Below are 24836 nucleotides of genomic sequence, written 5' to 3' on the forward strand. Positions count from 1 at the left end.
ACACACACAAGACAACAACCCTCCATGACAATGTTAGGGCCGACCTAGATTGTGAAATTTCCCCAGTAATAGAACTTTTGTTCCATTGATTTGCCGGCCCAGTCAGAGAGACTGAGGGGAAATGACAGTTGAAGGCGAAGTTATTTTAGAAACCTAAAAGATTCGGGGCTTTTGAGAAAACATTCAGGGCTGGAGCCCAAGAAGCCATTGTTTAAAAATGTAATTAGATTCTTTATTACACCCAAGTGCAAATACTTGTCTATAGCACAACCATGTTGGGGACAATTTGAGGTAATACATGTAGATCATTCCCATGTATTTTGGCTTTGTCCTGAAATTGTACAGTTTTGGGAGGATGTTCATATGGCTATATTCAAAATTCTGTGCTATGATATACCTAGGTTATGTATAGTACAGTATTTTGGTAATATGACAGGAGACATTGTGTTAAGAGAAAAGAGGTATTTGCTGAATGTTTTGTTGGCAGCTTGTAAAAAGGCTATTACAAAGAGATGGTACAAAGTGGAACCACCAACACTAGATGAATGGCTGAAAATTGTGAGTGAAATATATGATCTGGAAATGTTAGCTCAAGATAAGAGCCAAAGAGGAACGTCAAGAGGCACGGGAGAAATGGACAATGATGCATGTCAACGACAAGATAAGAGAATGAATTACTGAACATGTCACATGAATAAATAGGTTTTATGGAGACATATATATATATATATAAACATTGTTAAAAAGTCATAAAATCTTTTCATTAGCATATACTATATAGCAGAACTTCTTTTCTCTATATCTGGTGGTCACTTGGAATCCCTCAGTACAAGACAAGGATTTTGCTATAGTAGAACTGAGGCTGTGGAATAATATGCCTCCTTGTTTAAGATTGACTGAGCTCTTTAGGTTCACACAGACTGAACACAAATCAAATTTCTTCTTTCTTCCAATTTCACCACTCTGTTGTTGTAGCCTGAAGTACAAATGTTTCCTAACATGTGCTGACTATGTGAGTGTTGGGAGAGTGTCTGTGTTTGAGTGTGACAGCTTAGACAGACTGATTTTAAATCTTACCAGTAACCCCATCTCTTATTTTCCTCCATGAATTTTCCCTTAGTGTCAAGATGTTTTCAAGTTGAGCATCCTCACCACAATCCACACTGCCCGGAGCAAATATTTATCTGCTTATGTCCATTTGCATCTGTTCATATCTTTTCATTTGCTTTGTATGCATTCATGCTGCCTTTGAATTTAGCATTTCATTAAATATGAACGCATCATTAAGCATCAAACAAAGACTTATTTACTCTGCCTTTTTAAAGCTCTGTTCAACTCATTTATTCTATTTTATATTCTCTTTTGTTATTTGGTATTTTCTGATCCTAACACACTCATTAGAACTTCTTTGTGAAACATGTTATGAAAAAATATGGACAATATATGATTACTTAATGCAAAATGCTATCCAGTGACCTCCTGCTCCCTTTTCTAGTGCCCTACTGGGCCATCGCCCTTTCACTGCAGCACAGTTGTCACTATATGGCTGGCTAACAAACAAGAATCGTGGAGTGTGTGCCAGCCCACATTAAATCACACATATTCGGCTGTGTCGTCACACTCTGTAGCCCTTTGGCAAACTGAAGTCTAAACACAAACAAATTATCAACAAATAAAAAAACAGACCTTCTGGTAGGAAAGAAGCATTTAAAAAGAGAACACTCGTGTTATTTGGAGTTATAGTCAATTTAAGTCTGCCTATGCATTTATTTGTTTTTGTGAATTTGTTTTCCATTATCTTTCATTTTCAGGGGAACAGGGTAACGTACAGATATGACTCATGCCCATTGAAAGAATAGGAAGATATTTCATGTTGATTCCAATGGATTTTCAAGCTGGTGGAAGTTGTTTTTCCATGTTGTACAAATATGATTATCTGCAAATGATATCTCCTGAAGGGAAGAAAAACAAGCTATGATGTCTTCAACTATGCGACCAACTGCAGACCGACAGCAATATTGTAAAACAGAGAGGACACCTACATACAATATATGGCTGGCACAATGTCATTATTGTCCTTTAATCTCTTTGTCCTACATGGTAATTTGTGGGTTGATTTTCACCAGTGTGAAAACAATCAAAGCGCCATTGTCAGTATGTGTTTATGCGACAGATTTCCTCATTCACTGCCTCTCCCGAGGGTTTTACCCGGGACGGTGCAGAAATTACGGCACATGTGAAGGGCCAGTGGTGCCTCAAGCTGTGGCCAGTTGTCTTTAATGGCTCATCTGCTTCTTGATGTGATGAATAATGACCAGAGAATTTAGTCCCGCCAACCGTGAGGGCTGAAGTTGCCATTCTGACCTCTATTGAGTCTGCCAAGAAGCAGGCTGTTGGATTGTGTAGATTATTCACATTGTCCGAAAATTGTAATTTAATCAGTATCATCAGCAGTTCATTATGTTATCTATGTCAATGAAATGAATAAGACCTGGAAACACATTTTTGCATTCTGCAATTGCAAGTCATTAAAGTGATAGGTGTGATTTGTTGTCAGTAAGTGGTACGAACCTAAGTATCCCAGAATGCATTTTGCACCATCCGACAGCAAGCAGCAATGGCAGAGACTAAGCTGTTGTAATTTTCGCTGTAGGACTGATAATATAAAACCTTATTAGGTTTTAATACTTTTTCAGGTGAGAATAGTGATAAATGTCATAAAGTGACATTTACGTGAGAAGAGAGGATCTGTGCTCCGTTGTCACCAGTGTAATTTCCTGTCAATTTCCACACATTACATGCGTCTAGTGGTTTTTGAAAATAAAGCATATTCATATTAATAAAATAAAAGCCATATAACAAATACATTTATGAATGCAAACTTTACACACATGAAACACACTTACACTTAGCATTAATGATTAGCTTGATATTTACTGCATTAAAACTATTTTTCAGGTTGTGAGTAAGTGAAATAATATTGAAATGTAAAAAAAATAGCCTAAATCTTAAATCAACCCTTCTTACAACTGCATCATATAGTCTATACCCAAAATCTGGTGCAGTGTATTTTAAGTATTTTTAATGTTTTTCTTATGTGTACAGCACCTTTAGTTACAACTACTGTATGAAAACTACTATACAAATAAATAAATTTAAACTTGCATGAAAACAAACATGTTAAAAATGCTGCGATGTCTGATGGTAACCAGGCAACGTACAAATTAAAATCCCTCTAGTGTCCAGCCATATACCAGGTTTGGACCTAGTGTGTTTTCTGTCTGTCAGGTTTCGTCCTTGACTGATAATAACATGCACATTCCCATAGTCAGCAGACACTTCACTTATGTCCCCACTCCTCATTATACAGGCTCATAAACACATAAAGCCTCATACATATTCAGCCTCTTACACCTTCAGACATCTTAATGAGCTGCAGCTTTGCTGGTGGTTGGTGTGTGTGTATGTGTGTGTGTCTGTGTGTGTGTGTGTGTGTGTGTGTGTGTGTGTGTGTGTGTGTGTGTGTGTGTGTGGGTGGGTGCGGGTGGGTGCAGCGTGGGTAGTGCCTGGGAGAGAAATGTCCTGTGCCTTCAGGGATCAGTGGGGATATGTGGAGACAGACACACAACACAGACACACAACTTCACACACACAGTGAATTGCAGTGCTTTTGGAGGCATTCAAACTCTAAAGTGGATACATTCTGGGGCATAACCTGCTGCCAGCGGGAAACAGTTCAAATTAAGCAAATAATAGTGGAAAAACTATGGAACAGTGGAAAAGTCTATTTTAATTGTATTTTCTTGTAGTGAGGTAGCCCAGCATCTCCGCTATGCACACATCTCCATCTCCACACACACATAGAAAAACACCTTGTGTTGTCTTTTCAATCATGTCTCCACTCAGAAGCCCCTTGCTGCAGAGATACATACTGTACAAATACCAGTGACCTTTTCCACAACCTCATGAAATCCCACTGGTTAGGCGAGGTTAGAGTAGCACCATGAATACTTTAATGCCTGTGAGGCCATGATAGAAGAGGGCCTGCAGCTCTGGCTAGAGCTTTTATTGGGCTTGAAGGTGGCTCTAGATGAGTTCGGTCTCCATCTTATGTCTCACACTGCAATCCATGACCCAAATAGAAAGACAACTGGGTGGAGGGTGAGCAATAAGTGCCTGTGGAATTATTGATGAGCCACATGCAGCATTGTATATGAGCAAATCTTTATATATATGTCATTCTATGTGTGCCATACGATGCATTATGTATACTGCATTCTCCACTGCCAACTTTATTTCACTAGAATTTACTGATGGCGTGAAGGGGGGTTAAAACAATTAAATGAGTTATGCTCCCTGCTTCCTATAGCAAATCTTTACTTTGATATTAGATTTTATTTTTGCGTGCTGGACTGCGTGTCATGTCCAATCAATATAACTTAATGTTAACAAGGAGAGGAACAAAATTTTAAGTAGACATGAAAATAGATCTGTAATTATGTTTCAATGGTCTAATTTCATAGTCAGAAACCCCTGGAAAAACTATTAATATTATGCTGTTTTTTGTCCTCAGGGTTTAGTGATAGAACGAATCGGGAGGAAACCCCTCCTCATATTTGGTTTCTCTGCCATGGCCGTGTTCTTCAGCATGCTCACAGTGTTCCTCAATTTCCAGGTAAGCCACTCTTCCCACTGACCTCATTCTAGACACACTGTAAGTGAAGTGCTGTCACAACACACAGAAGTGCTTGTTACTGTGGTCCAATTACACTGTGAACAAATGACCATCAGGATTCCTGTTCTGAGGAAACCAGGTTATCATACATCATCTCTGCAAAACAAGAATTTGCGTAAATCCAAAGCATAAAAATATTTAGTGCACTCACTCACATATGACATTGAAAATATTGAACCTCATCTTGTCTATCATTCAAAATTATCAATATTTTGCTTAATAAACACCGATCAGCAGGATGTGCACAAGGTGAAAAAAGGAAATGTAATGTCATATAAATGCATTTTCCTGACTTTATTATTTAAACAGAAAAAAACATAAAACTTGGGATGTCAGTGCTCATAATTTATCTCCAAATATATTTGCTGTGACAGTCTAGCTCAGAGCAGAGAGTTGTAATTTAGAGATTTTCAGACAACATAATGATTCTGGTCATTGAAATATCATCTCCCTCTCTCTCTCATCCCAGGACAGTGTGTCATGGATGCCCTACCTCAGTTACATCTGTATACTGGCTGTGATTGCGTCCTTTTGCTCTGGGCCAGGTAAAACCAATGACCTACATTATGGGCTGAGTTTTTCTTTTTTTGATTTTTCCTTTTCTGTTCTACAAACCTTTCTCTCTTTACTCATCAGCACTCCACTTCTCTTGAAATGACGCTTAAAAGAGATTGAGTAAATACAGATTCTATTAGAACAGCCTAATTCATGTTTGGCTGCATTCAAGTAGTTGTTGAATGATAAATGCGAGTGAGCCAAGTGACAAGTCTGGTAAGGCCCTTATTTTTTAAATTAGCAAAGTTCTATTTGTGGAGCTTTTAGGCTACGTAAACAGTTGGAATAATCAGTGAAACAGTGTGTCAGTCACTAGTCACGACTGTGGAAGACGCTGTCATATATTAGCATACTAAGTAGTACCCACATATATATGACATGCCACAGCACAGCAAATGGACAGGGGACAGTGTGAGTGCACAGTGGGCCTTGGACTTTGAGTTTCAAGGTGAGGCTGTCGCTGTCATCACACATACACATCCCTTCTGAATAATAATGTCTCCAGGGAGCGTTGATCCAACAAAGTGCCTCAGTATATCAGGATGAGATGAGAACATTGGACTGGTAGACAGTGTGGAAAACTCTTCACAATTATCACATACATACAGAATACTGAAAGATACACATTTGACTCTCCTAACCTTTCTTTGCCAGTTATCCTGATAGAGATCATGTTCTTTAATAAAGTGAACAAAGGGAGGAGAGATAAGAGATAAGAGAGCTAAGTAGATAAAAGATGTGAAACACACACACACACACACACACACACACACACACACACACACACACACACACACACACACAACTGTCCCCTGTTACTGTTCAACAACTCTGCTTTACCTTTTTATTGTTAAGTGCCTTGCTGAGGTGCACTTCTTAGGTAATCGTTGTGGGGAGAGTGATCGTTTCCCATTTATTTCCATTACACATTATGATTTATGGCCCATGGAAACAAATGAAGCCCCTTCACTGCTTAGCAATGGTGAATGACTGGGAGGGGAAGACAAGAAAACTCACATGAGGGATGACCCCAGTAGTGCTTTGAGCTTGTGAGTGGATTAATGAGGAGCCACAATTTCTCTGAAGTCTTTTCGCTGTGGAAACAGTGGCCCAGATATTTCAAAGAAAACATAAAGATTGTGTGGCTCTATCAAAGCAAAAAAAGTGTGATTTTTGTATTTAATATGATAAGTTAGAGGGTATAGTAAGTCTGTCATATACTTAGTATTCACCTGCAAATACACAGATGATGCCATGATAGAGATCTCTGTAAACAACCAATGACCTGTTACAATGTTTAGAGAAGGAAATCTCACTTTCCAATTGCATATTTATAACTGTATTCAGAGAAGGCAACATATCAATATATCAATTAGTGAGGTTTTGTTACACTCAAAATTATTAAATATAGCACTCAGTTGACAGAAAGCAGCTACAATACTATATGTATATGACCTACAATTTTGTTAAAGGGGACCTATTATGCTTTTCCTTATTTTCTGTCATATATATATATATATATATATATATATATATATATATATATATATATATGCTGCTAGCCTACCTCAGCATGAGTGAAACCGCAAACTCGAGTCATATCAGCTTGGACGTCACCCAGGTCAACAAGGTCCACATCAGGTGTTGGGGAACCAGGACACTCTGATGAGAAATGGGCTACTGGAACAAGACATAGATGGAGTAGAGCAGAGAATAGGGATCTGATGGAATGCTACTATACAAATAACCCTGATGAGAGGGGCTACATGCAGAGGTTGTGGGATATATGGATGCTTTGAAACCCAACATCTAAGCTGACAAAGAAACAACTACTAGCTCAGTGTTCCAACATCCACAAACAGCAACTGCTATCACAACTGGAGATTGATGAGGTACAACGAACATGCTACTGCAAGGGGGAGCTAGGGCGACAGGTCAGGGGGGAGATATCATCATCCCCACACTCCGAGATTGGGTATCAAGCCTCAACAAGCCCTTACAACATAGATTCCCTTACCACAGGGGCGACTGACCTGAGATTGAAAATCATGACTAAGCTGGACACCTGGCACCCCCGTAGCCGATTACCAAGGCAAAGTGACAAAGTATCCTCTGAAAGTCTGCTAGAGGATGTGAATGCAGCACTATGTACTATCCCTACTAGGACCATAACTGAGAGAGGGGGATTTTATATATATATATATATTTATAATGTTACAATGTCAGATGTTCATGGTAAATGTGGCCAAAGTGTCAAATAATGAGGTAAATGTACGTAGTAAGTAACACATTTAATTTCCAGTAAATTCTTCACAATAAAAGTCTCTCAGTATTTAATCATTTAAAAGCTTTTATAATGAAGCAGTAAAGCAGAAAATGTTGGGTTTTCATCAGCAGTAACTTAACACGACTCTGATATGGCTGCCCCTCAGCAGGCTTCCTGAAAGCTGGCCAATCAGTGGGCTCAGTGGGAGAGGGGCCTTAAAGAGACACGAGCTAAGACTGCCTGAACTGAGGGGCTGCATAAAACGCCAGTATAAGATAATATATTACAGTCTCCTAGTTGATGACATAATATTCAAATATTCAAATATTTGAATATTATTTTTTTTTCATTTTTCTTGCTTTCTGTTTAGGCTCTATTGATCTTGATATGCATGTTGTGATATTCAATGAGGTTATGGTGTTTCTGTCATATGGTACTAGAGGCTTAATTTGTATAGAATCCTCCTGGCATTCATTGTATGTAATTTCACAAACTTTGCACACCTAATCTGGTCTGCAGTCCTCCAAACTAGAGGCCACAGTGTGCTTGTTTGCATGGTTGTGAGGGGGCAAAACACCTGATTAAAAAGAAGACCTTAGAAGAAGACCATAACTACCAATCAGAATTTTTCAGCTACCATTTGGCTAAATCTGGGTAATGGTTATGTTTACATGATGCTCAAATGGATAAATGCCATGTGTATGGGTGCACTTTATACAGTATATATGTGAAGCCCTGTACAGGCTGTGGCAACAAATTACCTCTATCTATTTGCATTGCAGGGGCTGATTTGCTCTATATACAGCGTTTTCCACTGTATGCTGTGTATTATCTATAGTATGCATTAGGACTCAGTTAAGCTTTACTTTCATCACACTTCCTTCCCTTAGGCCTGTGAAATTCACACTGCTGTAAATTAGGTATTAGATCTAGGTAGTAGGTCTTTTTCAGTTTCCCCAATAGCAATTTTCCAGAAAGCAATGTGTGAAGGACAAATGGCCAATTTTCCATCAGTTTTAATTATTTTGCTGTGTCTCTGGACTCTCCTTTGAAAGGCGTTACCAATGTTTAATGTTTCTTTTCTCTAACACAATTTGGCAGGCTAACTGGAGTTCTTTGGGCCTGTGACTGGCTCATTTGTCACCTCCTGAGATGATTATAGGCTAGAGTGAAATAGGTTAGATTAAAATCTTGAAGCTGAATTCTGTAATTTGCTGTGAATTGTTGCCCTCTTCCACAGTAAGACATCTACAGCAAAGATCAGGAAGTTTTTGTTGGATATGTGGATGAATCAGCCACAGTAAAACTTAAAAGGGGATGTTTAAAGTCCCCTTCCACCCAAACAAAACAAAAAAATATGTATTTTTCTTCTTGTTCTTACAGTTGGATATTTGAGCTTCACTGTGCAGAATGATGTACGTGCAGAGTTTGACACTAGAAGGCTGTTTTCACATTCATCTGCTGAGAGTGAAAAGTTTCTCTGTGGTCATTGAAAATTCATTCAATGACAATGATTTTAAGGGGTGGGCCTATGAGCATGATTAGTGACATCACAACTAGTTTGGAAGTCAATCCTGGTTCAGTATTCAACAAATGTGATGTGGAAAATTGAAGCCTCCAGTGCACTAACGCTGAGGATGGACTTTTATAGTGAAGTAGGAGACATCTTGTGTCCAGCAGTTAAATTTCTGAAATGAACAATATTTCATATTGTTCGAAATATCTATTTGGTATCTTTTTAAGGATTTTAAAGTGTTAATTATATTTTTTTAGGTATGCTCAGTCTGTTGAGAAATTTCCAGTACGATAGAGCAGGGTTGGAATCATTTAAGTCCCCCTCCAGTAAAAAATGTGTTTTGCTTCTTGTTTCTACAGTTGGATGTTTGAGCTTCACTGTGCAGAATGATGTATGTAAAGAGTTTGACACTTGAAGGCTGTTTACACAGTCATCTGTGGATAAAAATATTTGCATATTCATACATTCTGGAGATTTTAACGAGGGAGAAGGAGTAGATAGTATTTTAACAAAGTAATTGAACTTTTTTGAGGGAAAAAAAAAATCACATAAAAAGAGTATTTTTACAAAAGAAGTTCGGAAGGGGTCTTTAATGTTCTGAAAATTCAAAAGAAGTGCATGAATCTAGTGCTGTTGCTTCTGATCCAAGAGTCTAAGAAATTTCCAACTCCCTGCATTAAATACTCTTGAAAATCTGTGAGATGCAGGGAGTGAACAACTTTGTTTCTCTCTGAGAATTGTCACATTTTGACAGTTCTCCTCCTTGCTATCAAAGCAGCGACGTTTGAATGCACGCTGATTAAAATCTTTGCATGTCTGAATAACATCTGCTCTGGTTACTTATTTTGCTTATACATTATTATTCTCTTTGCATACTCCCCTCTCTCAATATAAACCCAAATGCAATGAAGGATAGGCTTCATATTTTACTCATATGAATGACTCAGTTCTCTGAACACCTTCATAGGTCATGAGATTTTTTTCTTTTACTGTAGTAGTTATTTAGACAGGTACAGTTTAGCATGTATTTTTACTTGTGTAACCTTTACTTAGTGTGGGACAAGAGTGTATATTTCCCTCTTCTCCTGTGACTACTATATACACAGTAGACATGCAACATACAAATATGTGTAAAATGCAGTTGTTATAGAATACTGTAATATATAATAATATAACTATATATATTATTTTAATTAATTGCAGAACCCTATAGATTTTGAAATATGTTCTTTTTGAAAAGACGAAACCAGGAGATCCATTGATATTCAACACATAAATGAGAGTTAATGCTCAGCTTTATGATGTACAGCACCTGCAATTGCTGTGATGAAGTAATGAAAAATCTCCCATACTGGGGCAATTTCAGCTTGCCTGATTCTTGCAGAGGTAACACTTTACTGCTTTATTATGTTATTATTTTTACATCCTCAGCATTGCCCACATCATCCTTTCCTTTTTCACTGTATGCAGTTTTTAATTTATCTTTAAAATATATGTAATGGTTGTGCGAGGAGACAAAAAATACTTTGGGCTAGATGAGCTCTGTCAAAGGCCTCTGCACCTGAGGTTAACATTGCTGTCACACCCATCACTTGATGATGGATGATGCCAGACATGAGGAATGGGGGCAAACAGTTGACATGATGGAGCTGTTATTATGGTGATGCAAACTAGCAAACCCATTCACATAATAGTGGAGTAAAATACAACAAGATGTAAGGCAACTTGGAAAATAGGCAACTCGTAAAATTGCAGCCTAGTGAAAAGTTTAATGAAATCATAATAAATAAATAAAAGTCATAATAAATTGTTTTTGTCAGCAGCAATTTTCCTATCTGACAGACATTTTGAATTACAGGCTGCAGTTTCTTATTAATAAGTTTCTGCTTACTATTTGAAATACTGTTTAGGTGAAACAATAGGGAGCGTAAACCCTATAAAATCCAACACAGCATGCATCTATATGTGGCACCCCTGCAACAAATTACTGCAGTCAGATAAAATCCATGTATCTGTAAAGTTTAAAAGTGAAGTTAATTTATACATTCAAGTTAATTCACAAAATATGTATTTACAATGTTTACACAGTTAATTATTTATATATCGATGCTGTATTATTTATATATTTACAAGTTCAAATATTTGCATCAGCATCCTGCTAAGGTTGAAACAGTATTGAATCTGCTTCTGTGGTTTTACCTCATTACAGTTGGATCTGCCTCAGTCTAGCTTATGATTGGTTGGTTTTAGTCACATGTGCCTAAAAGACGAGGAAGTGTTGTTGTTATGTCTCTGATGCCGGGAGCTAGAGTAAAGTGCTGCTTAAAAAGTCACCTGTCTCCATCCTGCTATTTTCTCTCATGAAGAGTGTCAAATTACCACCTACCGAACCCTCACGTTACATTTGGTGGCAGCGTGGTGCTATTTTGGTGGTTTGACGCATTTGGTGAGTTTTATTCCCCTAAACGGCGGATATCGTCACTTTTTGCTAGCGGGATTTTTTTTTTTTTTTGCCACTGTTTGAGAGCAGCGGATGAACTGTAAACGGAAGTTTTGGAGATATTAAGGACTTTACCTGTTTCTTTTCTACATTTTCATGCTTTTTGTGATTTTTGAGCCGTACATTTTTCTCCTACGATGTCGGCTGATGAAGGTGAATCTGTGCATGAGCCGCAGCCTGCTCCCGCGCAACATCAAAGGTCAGGGGACGATGTCACGAGGTCCAGCGCTGCACATGTAGCCCCACATACTGTCTCCAGCGCCTTAAAAATTGACCTTCCACCAGTTTTTAAAGGAGATGGGACAGAATCTTTCACAAGTTGGGCTCGACGTTTTGAAGTTTCAGTGCAGGCTATGACTCAACCAGATGCAGATTTATCTACACTGATGGCCTCCATCCTCCCAACTCGCCTGGCAGATGCTGCATTTCTGTACTGGGACAGCTTGCCCCCTTTAACCCAGAAGAACTATGGTTTAGTCAAAGACAAACTCAGGGATGTTTTTGGGCCAAAATACTCCCTGCCCTTCTTCCAAACAAATGTGAATGCTCGCCCGCGTAAACCAGGTGAGAGTTTGGATGTGTACAGTGCAGACATCACTCGTCTTGTGCTTGAAGCCTTTCCCAGCTATGACCACAATGCAATAGAAGGCAAAAAATTCCGCCGCTTTGTAGCTGGCTTGGACCCAGCCTTACAGTCAAAGATTCATGAGATGGGTGCAGACAACCTTGATGATGCCCTGCTTATTGCCAGCCGCTGTGAGAGAGCACGTGCAGCGCTGCAACTGACCACTGCAGGGTCCCCATACACTCTGCCTTCAGAACAAGTAGCTATGGTACGTCCTAACCCTGTTAATGACAAACTCCTGCAAGCAGTTGAGCAGCTAACTCTTACTGTGACTAACTTGAAACATGAAGTACAGCATTTACAAGAGAAACACAGTTATCTTGCTCAGCGTTTGGACTCCAGACCTGACAGATCCCCCTCCTGTGATACTCGTTACAGTGCACGCAGCTCCTCTCCCTCACCTTATCATACCAGACAGCACCCCAGAGACTATTACTCGCCTGAGCAGTATTACAGGCATGATTCAGAGTCCCACTATGAACGTTGTCCTCCACCCCCAGTGCATCAGAGACGCAGTGAGCGTTGCAACAAGGACGAACGTGACCGGAATCACTCTCCGTCACGCCCATCCTATCGTCGTCATGACAATGACACTAACGGATACAGACGCAGTCCTAGTCCAGCTCCACAGAGAAACAGAGATGGAAGTCCACACACTAGGAGCAGTGTTCGATTCCAGTCACCTGAAAGACCTGCACACTCCAGCTCCAACCGACAGGGAAACTTCCATTAGCTGCTGTTGAGGGGCAAACAGCAGCTACTGCATCACAGCTCCAGGATGATTCCCCACAGTCAATGCTGGACGGCAGTGACTCACAAACTGATAACTCTGTCTCTTCCAACATCTTTGCTATTGTTGAGGGCATTGAAGTGTGTGCTTTAATTGACTCAGGCTCATTTGTCTCCATTGTGAGCGAAGATTTTCGAAACTCTCATCCAGCTTTAAAGAAACGCCCTCTGACAGCCTCCTCTCTGCCAGCTCGTGCAGTCAATGGACAACGCCTGGACATCCTAGGCAAGTTAACCATTGGAATCAGACTTGGAAAACAGGTGTGGCAGCAGGAATTTGAGGTTCTCAGGGGTGCTTTCCAGCCAGTCATATTGGGCTGGGATTTTCTAGAAAAACACCATGCCCTCCTTGATCTCAAACAAAAAGTACTGCAACTATGGGACATGAAAATTCCCCTATTGCCCAAAGGACATGAAGTGGCCGCTTGCTGTAATGTGTCTGTGCTAGCACCCACTAAGATACCAGCTATGAGTGAAACCCTTATCACAGCTTGTGTGTCAGCAGCTACACCCGCCTCACCTATGCCAACTGATTATTGTGGCGTTCTCATGCCCAACCCATCCTGTGCCATCATTGTGGCACACTCTCTCAGTGAAGTTCAAAATGGCACAACTGTGGTTCGACTCCTCAACCCTTCCAGAGATGACATTGAGCTGCATCCTGGACAACATCTTGGTGAGTTTCATTCTGCCTCATCTGTTGACATCGTACCAGTTGGAGAGACATGTTGTGCAACATCTCCGGTACACGATGAAGCTCCTCCAACTGTACAGATTGATGAACAAAACCTGTCAACCTCTCAAGTTCAGTCACTGAAATTATTGCTTCACAAGTACTCAGCAGTATTCAGTACACACTCAGAGGACAGAGGTCGAACAGGCATAATTAGGCATCACATTCGCACTAACGAGGCCACACCAATTAAACAGCGAGCCTACAGAGTAACACCAGAACAGAGAGCAGAAATACAGACTCAAGTTCAAAACTTGTTAAAAGCAGATGTCATTGAAGAAAGCTACAGTCCTTGGGCTGCGCCAGTTGTTTTGGTGCGCAAGAAGAACGGCACATGGCGTTTCTGCCTGGACTATAGGAAACTCAATGCAGTGACAATCAAAGATTCACACCCTCTTCCCAGGGTCGACGACGCACTGGATGCACTATCAGGCTCTGCCTGGTTCTCCACAATGGATCTTCAGCATGGATACTGGCAAGTTGAGCTGGAAGAGAAAGACCGTGAAAAAACAGCGTTTACGACAGGCAGCGGACTCTATCACTTTAAAGTTATGCCGATGGGACTCACAAATGCTCCAGCCACATGCCAACGTTTAATGGAGATGGTACTTCGAGGTCTCCCCTGGAAAACCTGCCTTGTCTATTTGGACGATGTTCTCATTTACAGCCGCTCCTTCAGTGAACATCTCGAGCACCTGGAAGAAATACTCTCCAGATTCCAGTCAAGTGGCCTCAAGTTAAATCCATCAAAATGCAGTCTTGTCAGAGACCAGGTGACCTTTTTGGGCCATGTTGTATCCAAAAACGGCATTCAGCCAGACCCACGAAATGTGAAAAGTGTTCAGGACTGGCCTGTTCCACACTCAGCAACTGAAGTCAGAGCATTCTTGGGACTTTGTTCATACTACCGCAAGTTCATCAAGAACTTTGCACATCACAGTGTTTCACTACATGCACTCACTGAGAAGAATGCACTCTTCCAATGGACTTCTCAGTGTCAGGATGCATTCACTTACCTGAAACATGCTCTTTCAAGCCCACCAGTGGTTGCATTTCCTGATTTCACGTTACCATTCTCCCTCTACACAGATGCTTCAGGCTCTGCTATTGGTGCTGTGCTTGCTCAGAGACAGGGACATCAAGAGAAAGTAATTGCATATGCCAGCCATGTTCTAACCAAAGCAGAAAGGAAATGGTCAACCTATGATAGAGAACTCTGGGCTATTGTCTGGGCGGTACGTCATTTTCGCCACTATCTCTACAAACAGCCCTTTATTATTGTCACAGACCACAAACCTCTCTTGGGTCTCAGAAAAATACCCATTGACAATGACAGAACTGGTCGTCGCGCACGTTGGGCTCTTGAGCTTGATCCTTTTGAGTGGACTGTAATTCACAAGGATGGCCGCAGCCACCTCAATGCAGATGCACTGTCACGTCGCCCTGCTGACACCAGATACACAGAGCAGAGCACCTCCTGCACCGCTCCTCCCAGTCCACATCCTGATGAGAGACACTCAAGCCCTGTAAGTACATCTTGTCCTATCAGTTCTGTATGTCACCACAGCTCTTGCAGTACTGATCCAAAACCTGTTCCTTGTAATGAGACTTTGCCACAGCCTTCTGGTCCAGACTTACAGTGTGCTACACAAGCTGTCTCCTCCACATTTGTGCTGCAGCTCCCTGAAGAAGATCTTAGAAAGGAACAGCAACAAGATTTCATACTGTCAGAGGTCATTAAATGGACAGTCAAAGGTCAGAAACCACCATACTGGTGCATGAAAAAACGCACGCCTGCTGAAAGAACACTTTGGCAAGAATACCACAGACTTACCTTTCGTAATGGCTTGCTCTGTCGTGAAGTTTTCAACGCATCCACTAAGTCAATGTTGCACCAAGTGGTTGTCCCTCAAGCCTTAAAAGACACTGTTTTACAGTTGCTGCATGGAAATCCAGTAACTGGTCATCTGTCTGCAGATAAAGTCCTGAAACGTGCTCAGCAACTGTGCTACTGGCCGTTCATGTCACGTGACATAAAGATGTGGTGCAAGCAATGTACGCCATGTGATGCAAGACGGAGTCCTACACCTCACCACAGGGCTCCGATGAAGACAATTGTTGCTACGGAGCCATTCCAAAAGGTCGCAGCTGACATACTTGAGCTTCCCATCACAAGTCGTGGCAACAGGTATGTGCTTGTTGTTCAAGATTATTTCTCAAAGTATGTCAACCTCTATGCCATTCCGGACCAGCGCTCCACAACAGTTGCAAAATGCCTGTTTGAAAGCTTCATATGTGAACATGGTATTCCAGAAATGCTGCACACAGATCAAGGACGTCAATTTGAGTCTGACTTGGTGAAACACCTGTGTCAACTGCTGGGCGTCCAGAAAACACGCACCAGCCCATATCATCCTCAATGTGATGGCATGATTGAGAGATTCAATAGAACACTCATTGATCAGTTAGCCAAGTTGCTTCTTCAGCAGCCTGGTGAATGGGATGACTGTCTCAACCAAGTCGCTTTGGCTTACAACACCAGCCCTCACTCTACAACAGGTTTCACTCCATTCTTCCTCACACACGGTCATGAGGCCAGGATGCCTGCAAACCTGCTGTTGCCTAACAACACACCATCTCCATCTACTCCAGGTTCTCCTGCTGACTATGTTGCACAGTTGACCCGGAAACTTCGGTCAGCTTTCAGTGTGGCTTCATGGAACAGAGACTGTGCCCATAACCAACAGAAACAACAGTATGACAGAAGTGTCAAACACACTCCCTATGTCTCTGGAGACCTTGTGTGGTTAAGTGACCCTACTACATCAAAACAGAAACTCGCTCCTCACTGGAAAGGCCCCTTTGAAATATTGGAGTGCCTCGGATCTGATGTGGATTCTTCTGGAGTGACATACAGGATTCACTATCTCCTGGACCAGGCTGACAAGTCTCAGATCGTCCATTACAATCGTCTCAGACCTTACAATGCTCCTGTGCCGGATCATGGACAAAAGACACCTGATTGTGACTCATCATTGCAGCCTCAACTCCCCTGCTTGACTGCATTGTCAGGTGCTTTGCCCTTTAAACCTTCAAGGTCTGCAGCACCAAAGAGCTACAATGTACCTGGCTGCAGCAGTGCCCCTTCAGTGGCCCCCCGGATCTCCCAGCCCCAGCCCCAACCCCAGCCCCATTCTCAGCCCCAGCCCCATTCTCAGCCCCATTCTCCCCCATCCCCTGCCCCTTGGACTCAGTGTTTCACTGCCCCCCCTTCTACCACTCAGGGTCGCTCTGATTCTTCACTGCGCTCCAGCAGGCGTCAGGTTAAACCTCCCAGATACCTTATGGACTATGTTTTGAAGTGAGACTGTTGCTTTGTTTTTCCCAGTAGCAGTTACTTGTTTTGTTTCCTTATATGAAACGGGGACGTTTCTTTTGTGAAAGGGGGAGGAAATGTAAAGTTTAAAAGTGAAGTTAATTTATACATTCAAGTTAATTCACAAAATATGTATTTACAATGTTTACACAGTTAATTATTTATATATCGATGCTGTATTATTTATATATTTACAAGTTCAAATATTTGCATCAGCATCCTGCTAAGGTTGAAACAGTATTGAATCTGCTTCTGTGGTTTTACCTCATTACAGTTGGATCTGCCTCAGTCTAGCTTATGATTGGTTGGTTTTAGTCACATGTGCCTAAAAGACGAGGAAGTGTTGTTGTTATGTCTCTGATGCCGGGAGCTAGAGTAAAGTGCTGCTTAAAAAGTCACCTGTCTCCATCCTGCTATTTTCTCTCATGAAGAGTGTCAAATTACCACCTACCGAACCCTCACGTTACATATCAAAGAGTCAGCAATTAAAAAAACTAAAGGCTGTGTTATTCTACATTTTTATTATCAAGAAATCCTGTGAAAAACAAAAATGTATCTTATTAACAGGTGTTATTTGTGTAGCCAAAACCTGATAGAACCCGATTCCTCTGTGAAGTAGAAACTCCACTGTTATCCAAAGGCAATGAAAAACACATCAAAGCTGTAACTTTGCATCAGGGGACGTGTCATTATAATGCAGTCGCAGAGTTGTTTCAGAATGAAGTACACTCTCTATTCTCATTAAAATGAAGGAATGTGGCACCAAAACGGTCTCAAACAGATTTGTTGATTAAAGATAAAATAACATTGGAATTAGCCTTAAAGAAAGCAATCTTACTGACAATTTGAAGACTGTACATAATTTATTTTTATAGATTTTGAAAAGGTATCTACGAGTGTGCATTTTTCTTTTAATACAGTGTAATACAGTATAAAGGACCAAACTGACCCTTAAAATGATACTTCAGTCAAAATCTTTTAAGTATCAAACAATCACCACCTGTAGGCTAGAAAGCTGGCTGGAAATGTTAATTTTTTTTTTTTTGCCAAAAGCCCTGGAGCTTCACCAAATGACAGTTTGACAAGGAAACATTATGTTAAAGCCATAATTGTGAAATGACAAGTGGAACATACAGATGGACAGCAGACAAATAGATGATACTGCAGGAATTTCTACAGACACCTGCAGCAGAATATTCTATATTTGTATACTATTTGTATACTTTTTACAGGGGAAAATAATTGGAGTCCATTATAACTAACATGAATTCAAGCTGACAGCCTACAGGGGGTGAGTGACTAATACTCAAAACATAGATTTTGGGTGGAGTATTGCTTTCAGTTCAAGTAAAAAAATGAAAGCCACAACAGTAGAAAGATAAGAAGTTTTTTTCCACTTTAGTGACATTCTAGTTCTCGACTTAAGTTACATCAAATGCCCAGTTACACTTTCCCTGTTATACTGAATACTTTTTTCCACAACTTTTTCTCATTTAGGACAACCTGAAAACTATGTGCAATTTTTGACACATATGACTTTTAATTGGCTTGGGCAGCTGCTGATGCTCCAGGTGAGAAATGTTTAGCACATTTTTCACAAGTAGACAGATTTTCAGATAGTTTCAGTCAGATGACTGACAAGTGGAACTGCTGTCTGCAAAAGCAAATCCATTCTTCTGCCAGACACTACAGCTAGTGAGGAGCACCCATGGTGCAGATATATCTAGTCAAGATTAATTGGGTTCTTTCACTGCTGGAGGGTATAACTGGGACTCACTGTATAGGTTCCTGGAGCTAGCCATTTGTTCGACTGTCACCATAGAGACGGCTGAAGAAATGATATGGAGACAATACTTTGAAGTTTTAGGGCATGGACATACTTATATTACAGTTTCAAAAGAGTCCCTCTCTTCCCCACTTATCTCAAGTGTGCTGTTGTTACTCCTCTACTGAAAAAAAATAATCTAGACCCATCCGTGACTAGCAACTATAGACCAATCTCCAACCTTCCTGCCATTAGTAAAATCCTTGAAAAGGTTGTCTACAAACAACTGCACAGTTACCTAACCCTCCACAACCTGTTTGATGTGTGCCAGTCAGGTTTCAGAGTGAATCATAGCACTGAAACGATTCTTGCCAAAGTAGTCAATGATCTTAAAATTATTAGTGATGCAAACAAACTTTCTATTCTAGTATTTTTAGACCTGAGTGCTGCTTTTGACACTGTTGATCATGACATTCTACTAAATAGACTTGAAAACTGTATTGGCTTATCTGGATCTGTTCTTCAATGGACTTTTTTTGTATCTCTTGGCAACTTCACATCTGAAGAAGTCAACATTTTCTGTGGGGTTCCATAAGGGTTTGTTCTTGTTGCACTGCTATGCAATCTATACATGCTCCCTCTTGGTACCATCACACAGAATCACAATGTATCCTAGCATTCCTATACTGATGATACACAACTGTACATCTCACTTTCCTCAGACAACCTGAGGCCTGTAAATGAGCTTATCAGATGCATTGATGACATCAACTACTGGATGTCTCAAAACATTCTACAACTTATCAAAGAAAAATGTAATCATCATTTTCTCTGAAGTGAGCATGTAAGAAACCTGGGTGTTATTATTGACACCAATCTTAACTTCCAGCATCACAAAGTCAGCTTTCTACCATTTAAAAACATTTCCAAACATAGGAGCTTCCTGACCCAGACTGACTCTGAAAAACTGGTACATGCATTCATCTCCAGCAGATTAGATTACTGTAATGCCCTTTTCGCAGAACTTCCCAAGAAGACAATAGGTAGGCTCCAGCTCATTCAGAATGTTCCAGCCAGAGTGCTAAGTGGGACTAGGAAAATACAACACATTACTGCTTGTGTACAAGGCCCTAAATATATTTTCGACTTTTTTCCTTACCTGTGTATGAAATGTGCTTTACAAATAAAATTGACCTGACCTGACTTGTATTTCCAATTCCTGGCTTTCCATTTTCTGTAAATGGAAAAAAGATCAAAGATGTGGATTTACAGAGGCCTTATACTATATTTTTTAAAAAGCTGACATTTAAACTTTGTTTTCCACACTGAACTCTGTTGCTGTTTAAAACAAAGAAATCAAAACTATTTTTGATTTGAACTCTATTCATAGATTATCCTCTTTTTGCTCCCCCTAGGATGGTGACACTGTCATCTCATTAACTTGAAATTGTTTATTCTCTCTTGCTGACTCTCCCATCGAGTGTGTCAGATTTTGCTACCTTGTCAAACCAGAGAAAACAACTCTCCCCGAGCCGTTTCACAACCTTTGTAAATCTGGTGCCTATATATGAAAACCAACAAGACCCGATATAACAAACTAACTAACAAGACCAGATACAGCTGCATCACATTATGGATGTGTTTTTGCATTCAGTGTGAAGAGTGGGATGACAGTTGGCATTTTGATAAGTGTTATATACATTATAACAGCTGGAGCTGTTGCCGCATAAGAAATCACACTGACAGAAGCAAGTCAATAAATTTCAACCTCCTGAAAAGTGAGAAGTGGGGGAGTAATATTTTCCTGTAGGTTTACCTATAATCCCCAGAGCGCTGTTCCTTCACTCCTGTCGATAAAAGGAAATCACATCAACATTGAGCAGGTTGTTACTGTTCCCATGTGGGACAGGAGGGACCGACATATTCTTAAAGATGCACTGATGCATTCATTATCAGGATCAGCAGCCTCCTCCCATGATATTGGTGTTCCTTTGATTGGCAGTGACATCCTAGTGTAGGACAATTTTAAATCAAACCACGGTTATCTGCGAGAATGTTATGACAAACCTGCAACGTGATCCCCTTCCATATGTTCAGTATTCATTCAGTCATTGAGGCACTAAAGTCCTTTTTTGCTTTCTTCAATGCCATTTCAGTCCAGAGATTTTGAAGATGAGGGCTCTTGTTTTCCTAATAAGAGCTGGGTCGTAACATTATGTCTCTGTGGCAGTTCTATTATGTAAATTCATGATAATTAATGTCCTATTTCCCATTCATGCCGTGATTGGGTGTCATCTACATATGTGCAATGCATACAGTTGAACCCTTTTGAATGTCTCCAGCATGAGTTTGAGTCAAAATGTTATGTGCAAATTTATTCAGAAATTATGAGCATTTCAAAAATTAGGTCTTCCTTGATTTATACTGTATGCAGTGTCATTTTCTGGTATACAAAAATAATGTTGTGATGAATATGAAGAGTATTTTCTGCTTGTGTCTCACTCTAACATTTGGTGAAGCTACAGCATGCTTTATGGTCCTGCAGCTCCATTGCAGTGGTTGATTACAGCATGAAAGTTTGGTTTAAATCTCAGCCCTTCCTCTGTGGACTTTTCACACATCATTTTTTCTCCCATATACCTAAGACATGCTGCTTAAGTAATTCAGATTATCTACATTGTCCATAGGTGTGAATTTGAATGTGTTTTTCTGTCTAAGTGTGTTTGTGTGTGTGAGGGTGTGTGTTAAGACATGCTTTTGTCATGCTCTGTTGACAGTGCAAATCTAGTGTGGAGATGTCTGGCAATGTGACACCAAAATCACATTTAGCACATTGGCCCTCATTCATCAAGGTATCTTAATATCATAATGTGTAACTGGTGTGTGTGTGCTCATTTTGCAGCTAAAAAAATTATATTAATTAATACCGGTGACTCATGTATCTCATAAAACAGTGATTAAACTGTTGCCTCAGATGAAAAAATGAATATTTCACATCCTTGTTGCCATCCCTCAAACCTAACACTTAAATCTGTGTATTTTAATGTTGGTGGGTTTGTAACTTAAGGTAGCCTGTGCAGACAAGACAATATTTTTATTACATAGTTCACTGACAAAAAGCATTACAATAGCTCATGTTCTCCCCCACATCTCGGTGACCATTTTAGTGCCAACTCATCTTTTCTCCTCCTTGTTTCCTCTTGTCTACCTCACTTGATGTCTTTGCTTCAGTGAACCCACTAGTGATGAAATTTGGGGGTGAAAAAAAGAAGTGAGCCTTTCTTTTCCTCCACAAGGGATCAATGGAAGCTGAAACTGAACAGCCCTCACAGCCTATAAAAGAAAGTGTTGTCACAGTAAACTTTCCTCAGTTTGAGCAGACGACACAATGTACTCTGAAAAACACATGCTTAATAGTTGTTTGAAAGGAGTGACAGTGATGTCAGCAGTGTCAGTTAAGCAGTTGTAATTAAAAATGAACTTGTGACCACGCATTGTTTGAGCTGTCAACCTGAAAAGCAATCATCCTTGTTTCCATGTTTTTTCATATGTCCTTAATTAGAATAATAAAAATGCTTTAAGTGATACTTTGTTTTGACTGCAGCCTACCCACAGGGCTGCATTAATGATAACTGAGTCCATGAAAGCAGAATATTCACGCATGGAAACTTTTTAAATTGAAACATCAAATTCCATTTGTAGTCAGGGCTCTTTTGTGATGGGGCAACTATTGTGTGCAACCCATGCAACCTCCCACTGCAGTGAATTGTGGGATACATAAAATGCTGGAAGCAAGCATTTTGTACCCCTGCTGTGAAGGAGGAAAAACTAGACAGGCTATTACTACCCTTGATTTATATATTGTAAATTTGAAATGAGTTTAAAATTGTTTATCAGCTACCTTCCATCATGTAATTTGGGGACTCCCTGCTCAGTTTGAGGGAAGATGACATCCAGGAGCTAACATTTTACTTATACACCCCTTGTGTCCAGACCATAGACTGTAAAAAATAATGGAAATAGCTACCATAACGTCACCCATTGGTGTGTGGACTCCTGTTTTAAAGCCTTGAGTTTGCATTCTGATCGTCACCATCTTGTATTTTTGGAGCCAGAAGTGACCATATTTGGATGAGAGGGTGGAGCTGACTCTGATGCTAGCTGCTAGCTTGGTTAGCACCTAGCATTTACACTCTATGTACAGTTAATGGTTTGTGATAATTCTAAGGCTAACTTTCGCCAGCATTAAAACAAAATGTACTTACCGACATCATCTGACTCCTTACAGGGTACAAGCGAATGTTGAACAAGACTTTTTTTTGCTACCAAAATGTTACAGTGAACTTTCATGAACTAAAAACACACTGAAATGGTCCAGACCTACTATGTGTATTGCTCAGTCTTAGATCATTACGACAAAAGAGGAGGAAGAAAAAAGATCACCATAATCCAACCTCCAAGGCCTCTTAGGGTGTTTTTCGACCTTCGCTTTTTAGTCTGGTTGAATCTGACTCTTTTTTCCCACTTTGTGTGATGCATTTGTGCAGGTTGGCACGTGAATGAGTATGTACTTCCGCTTAAGCGGAGGACGTCAGTTGAGTAGGCAGTCCATCACTGTGGCCCAGGAAACATTTGCATACACACTGCTAAAAGAATGTATCTATATGCTATCTATATGCAGCCCAGACCACCTTTGAATGTGGTCTTAGTGATCAGATCTTTATGCGTCCTCAATGCATTTTGGTTGTGTTCACAACTGTACTTAGAGCTGTCCACCTGGGATCAGATCACCCAAAATGCATTGTAATGCCAAGTGTAAACAGGGCCTTTAATTTCTTTCAAGATCAAGGTGAGGTGTCTCTGCAGTTTCTCCTTCAACATCTCTCCTATTGCAGGATCTGGTTAGGGTTTAAACAAAACCATTTGCTCACTTCAGAACAAATAAGCCTACCTGGTGTTTCTGAATTTTATTTGTAAGATAAAATGCAAATGATATTCTTTTGTGCAGTATACTGAGAAGCTGCCTGGAGTTGAGTACGGAAAAGCAACTGAGGCAGTAACTATGAATACACATTGTTCAATGATAATAGGAAAATAATTGTTGTTCACTGTAAAAATCACACTGAACCTTTCATTGTCCTGATGTAAATCGTGCAACAAGTGCAGAAAATGGCTCGGTGTGCACTGCTTACAGGCAAATCACAAATAACAAATGCTCCCCTGCCTTTGTCTATGTTTAGCTCTTCTTGAATACATTTTCCATCAAAATATTTGTCCCAGGATTAAAATAAAATACTTGTACACTGATACTAAAGCACTTAATCGGTTCTGACATTTAAATGATGTTTGTTGAACAATTCAAGAAGAAGCTCAAAAACACATTATTTGCTACTGCCTCTCAATCACTTAACAGTAAAGCATAAAATATGTTGAGCATTTTTAATGAGCTCTTAAGCTGTGTTAAGCATTTTTGGCAGTATACCACTATATAACAAAAATACTCAAAACAAACTGCAGGGAGTCTTGACACTTATGCTCTAAAAAAACAATAAAAGTGTAGTGATTTGTGCCAAGATGAAACACAGTACACAGTGGCTTATCACATGGCCAGTGCTAGCAAAATGTTTGTTTTGGTGTCAGGTGTCAATATCAGGACTCCTCTGTTCTCAGGAGTCACACCTGCTTCATGCCAACACTAGCAACTATCTTTGATATTTTTTTCCATTTCCCTTTACAAAAAATGGAAAGCCAGAAAATAAGAAATACAGGAGAAATTCACAAAATATGGAGTCATGTGTCCTTCCTATCATCATGTAGTTTTTACATGGATATATGCCATACAATAATATAACAATACAATGAAACATTTGTCTTTTTCTTGTGTATACAACGTGCGGATCTAAATGCAAGTTTCAATATTTCATACAGTATGCAGTGATCTAATGCCAAATATCAACATATGACTTGTATGTAATG

At 40.1% G+C, this 24836-nt stretch overlaps 1 protein-coding gene across 5 annotated transcripts in view; it reads left to right on the forward strand.

Annotated features, from left to right (window-relative positions):
• Positions 1 to 24836, forward strand: part of slc2a9l2 (solute carrier family 2 member 9, like 2) — a 104626-nt gene that overhangs the window by 51754 nt on the left and 28036 nt on the right. For all 5 annotated transcript variants that reach the window (XM_044349725.1, XM_044349729.1, XM_044349727.1 and 2 more), the window contains 2 exons: positions 4574 to 4675; positions 5205 to 5280. In XM_044349725.1, coding sequence (XP_044205660.1) covers positions 4574 to 4675; positions 5205 to 5280 — 178 coding nt within the window. The remainder of the gene's footprint in view (positions 1 to 4573; positions 4676 to 5204; positions 5281 to 24836) is intronic.

Source organism: Thunnus albacares, chromosome 4, assembly GCF_914725855.1.
Source record: "Thunnus albacares chromosome 4, fThuAlb1.1, whole genome shotgun sequence".
Taxonomy (NCBI): Eukaryota; Metazoa; Chordata; class Actinopteri; order Scombriformes; family Scombridae; genus Thunnus; species Thunnus albacares.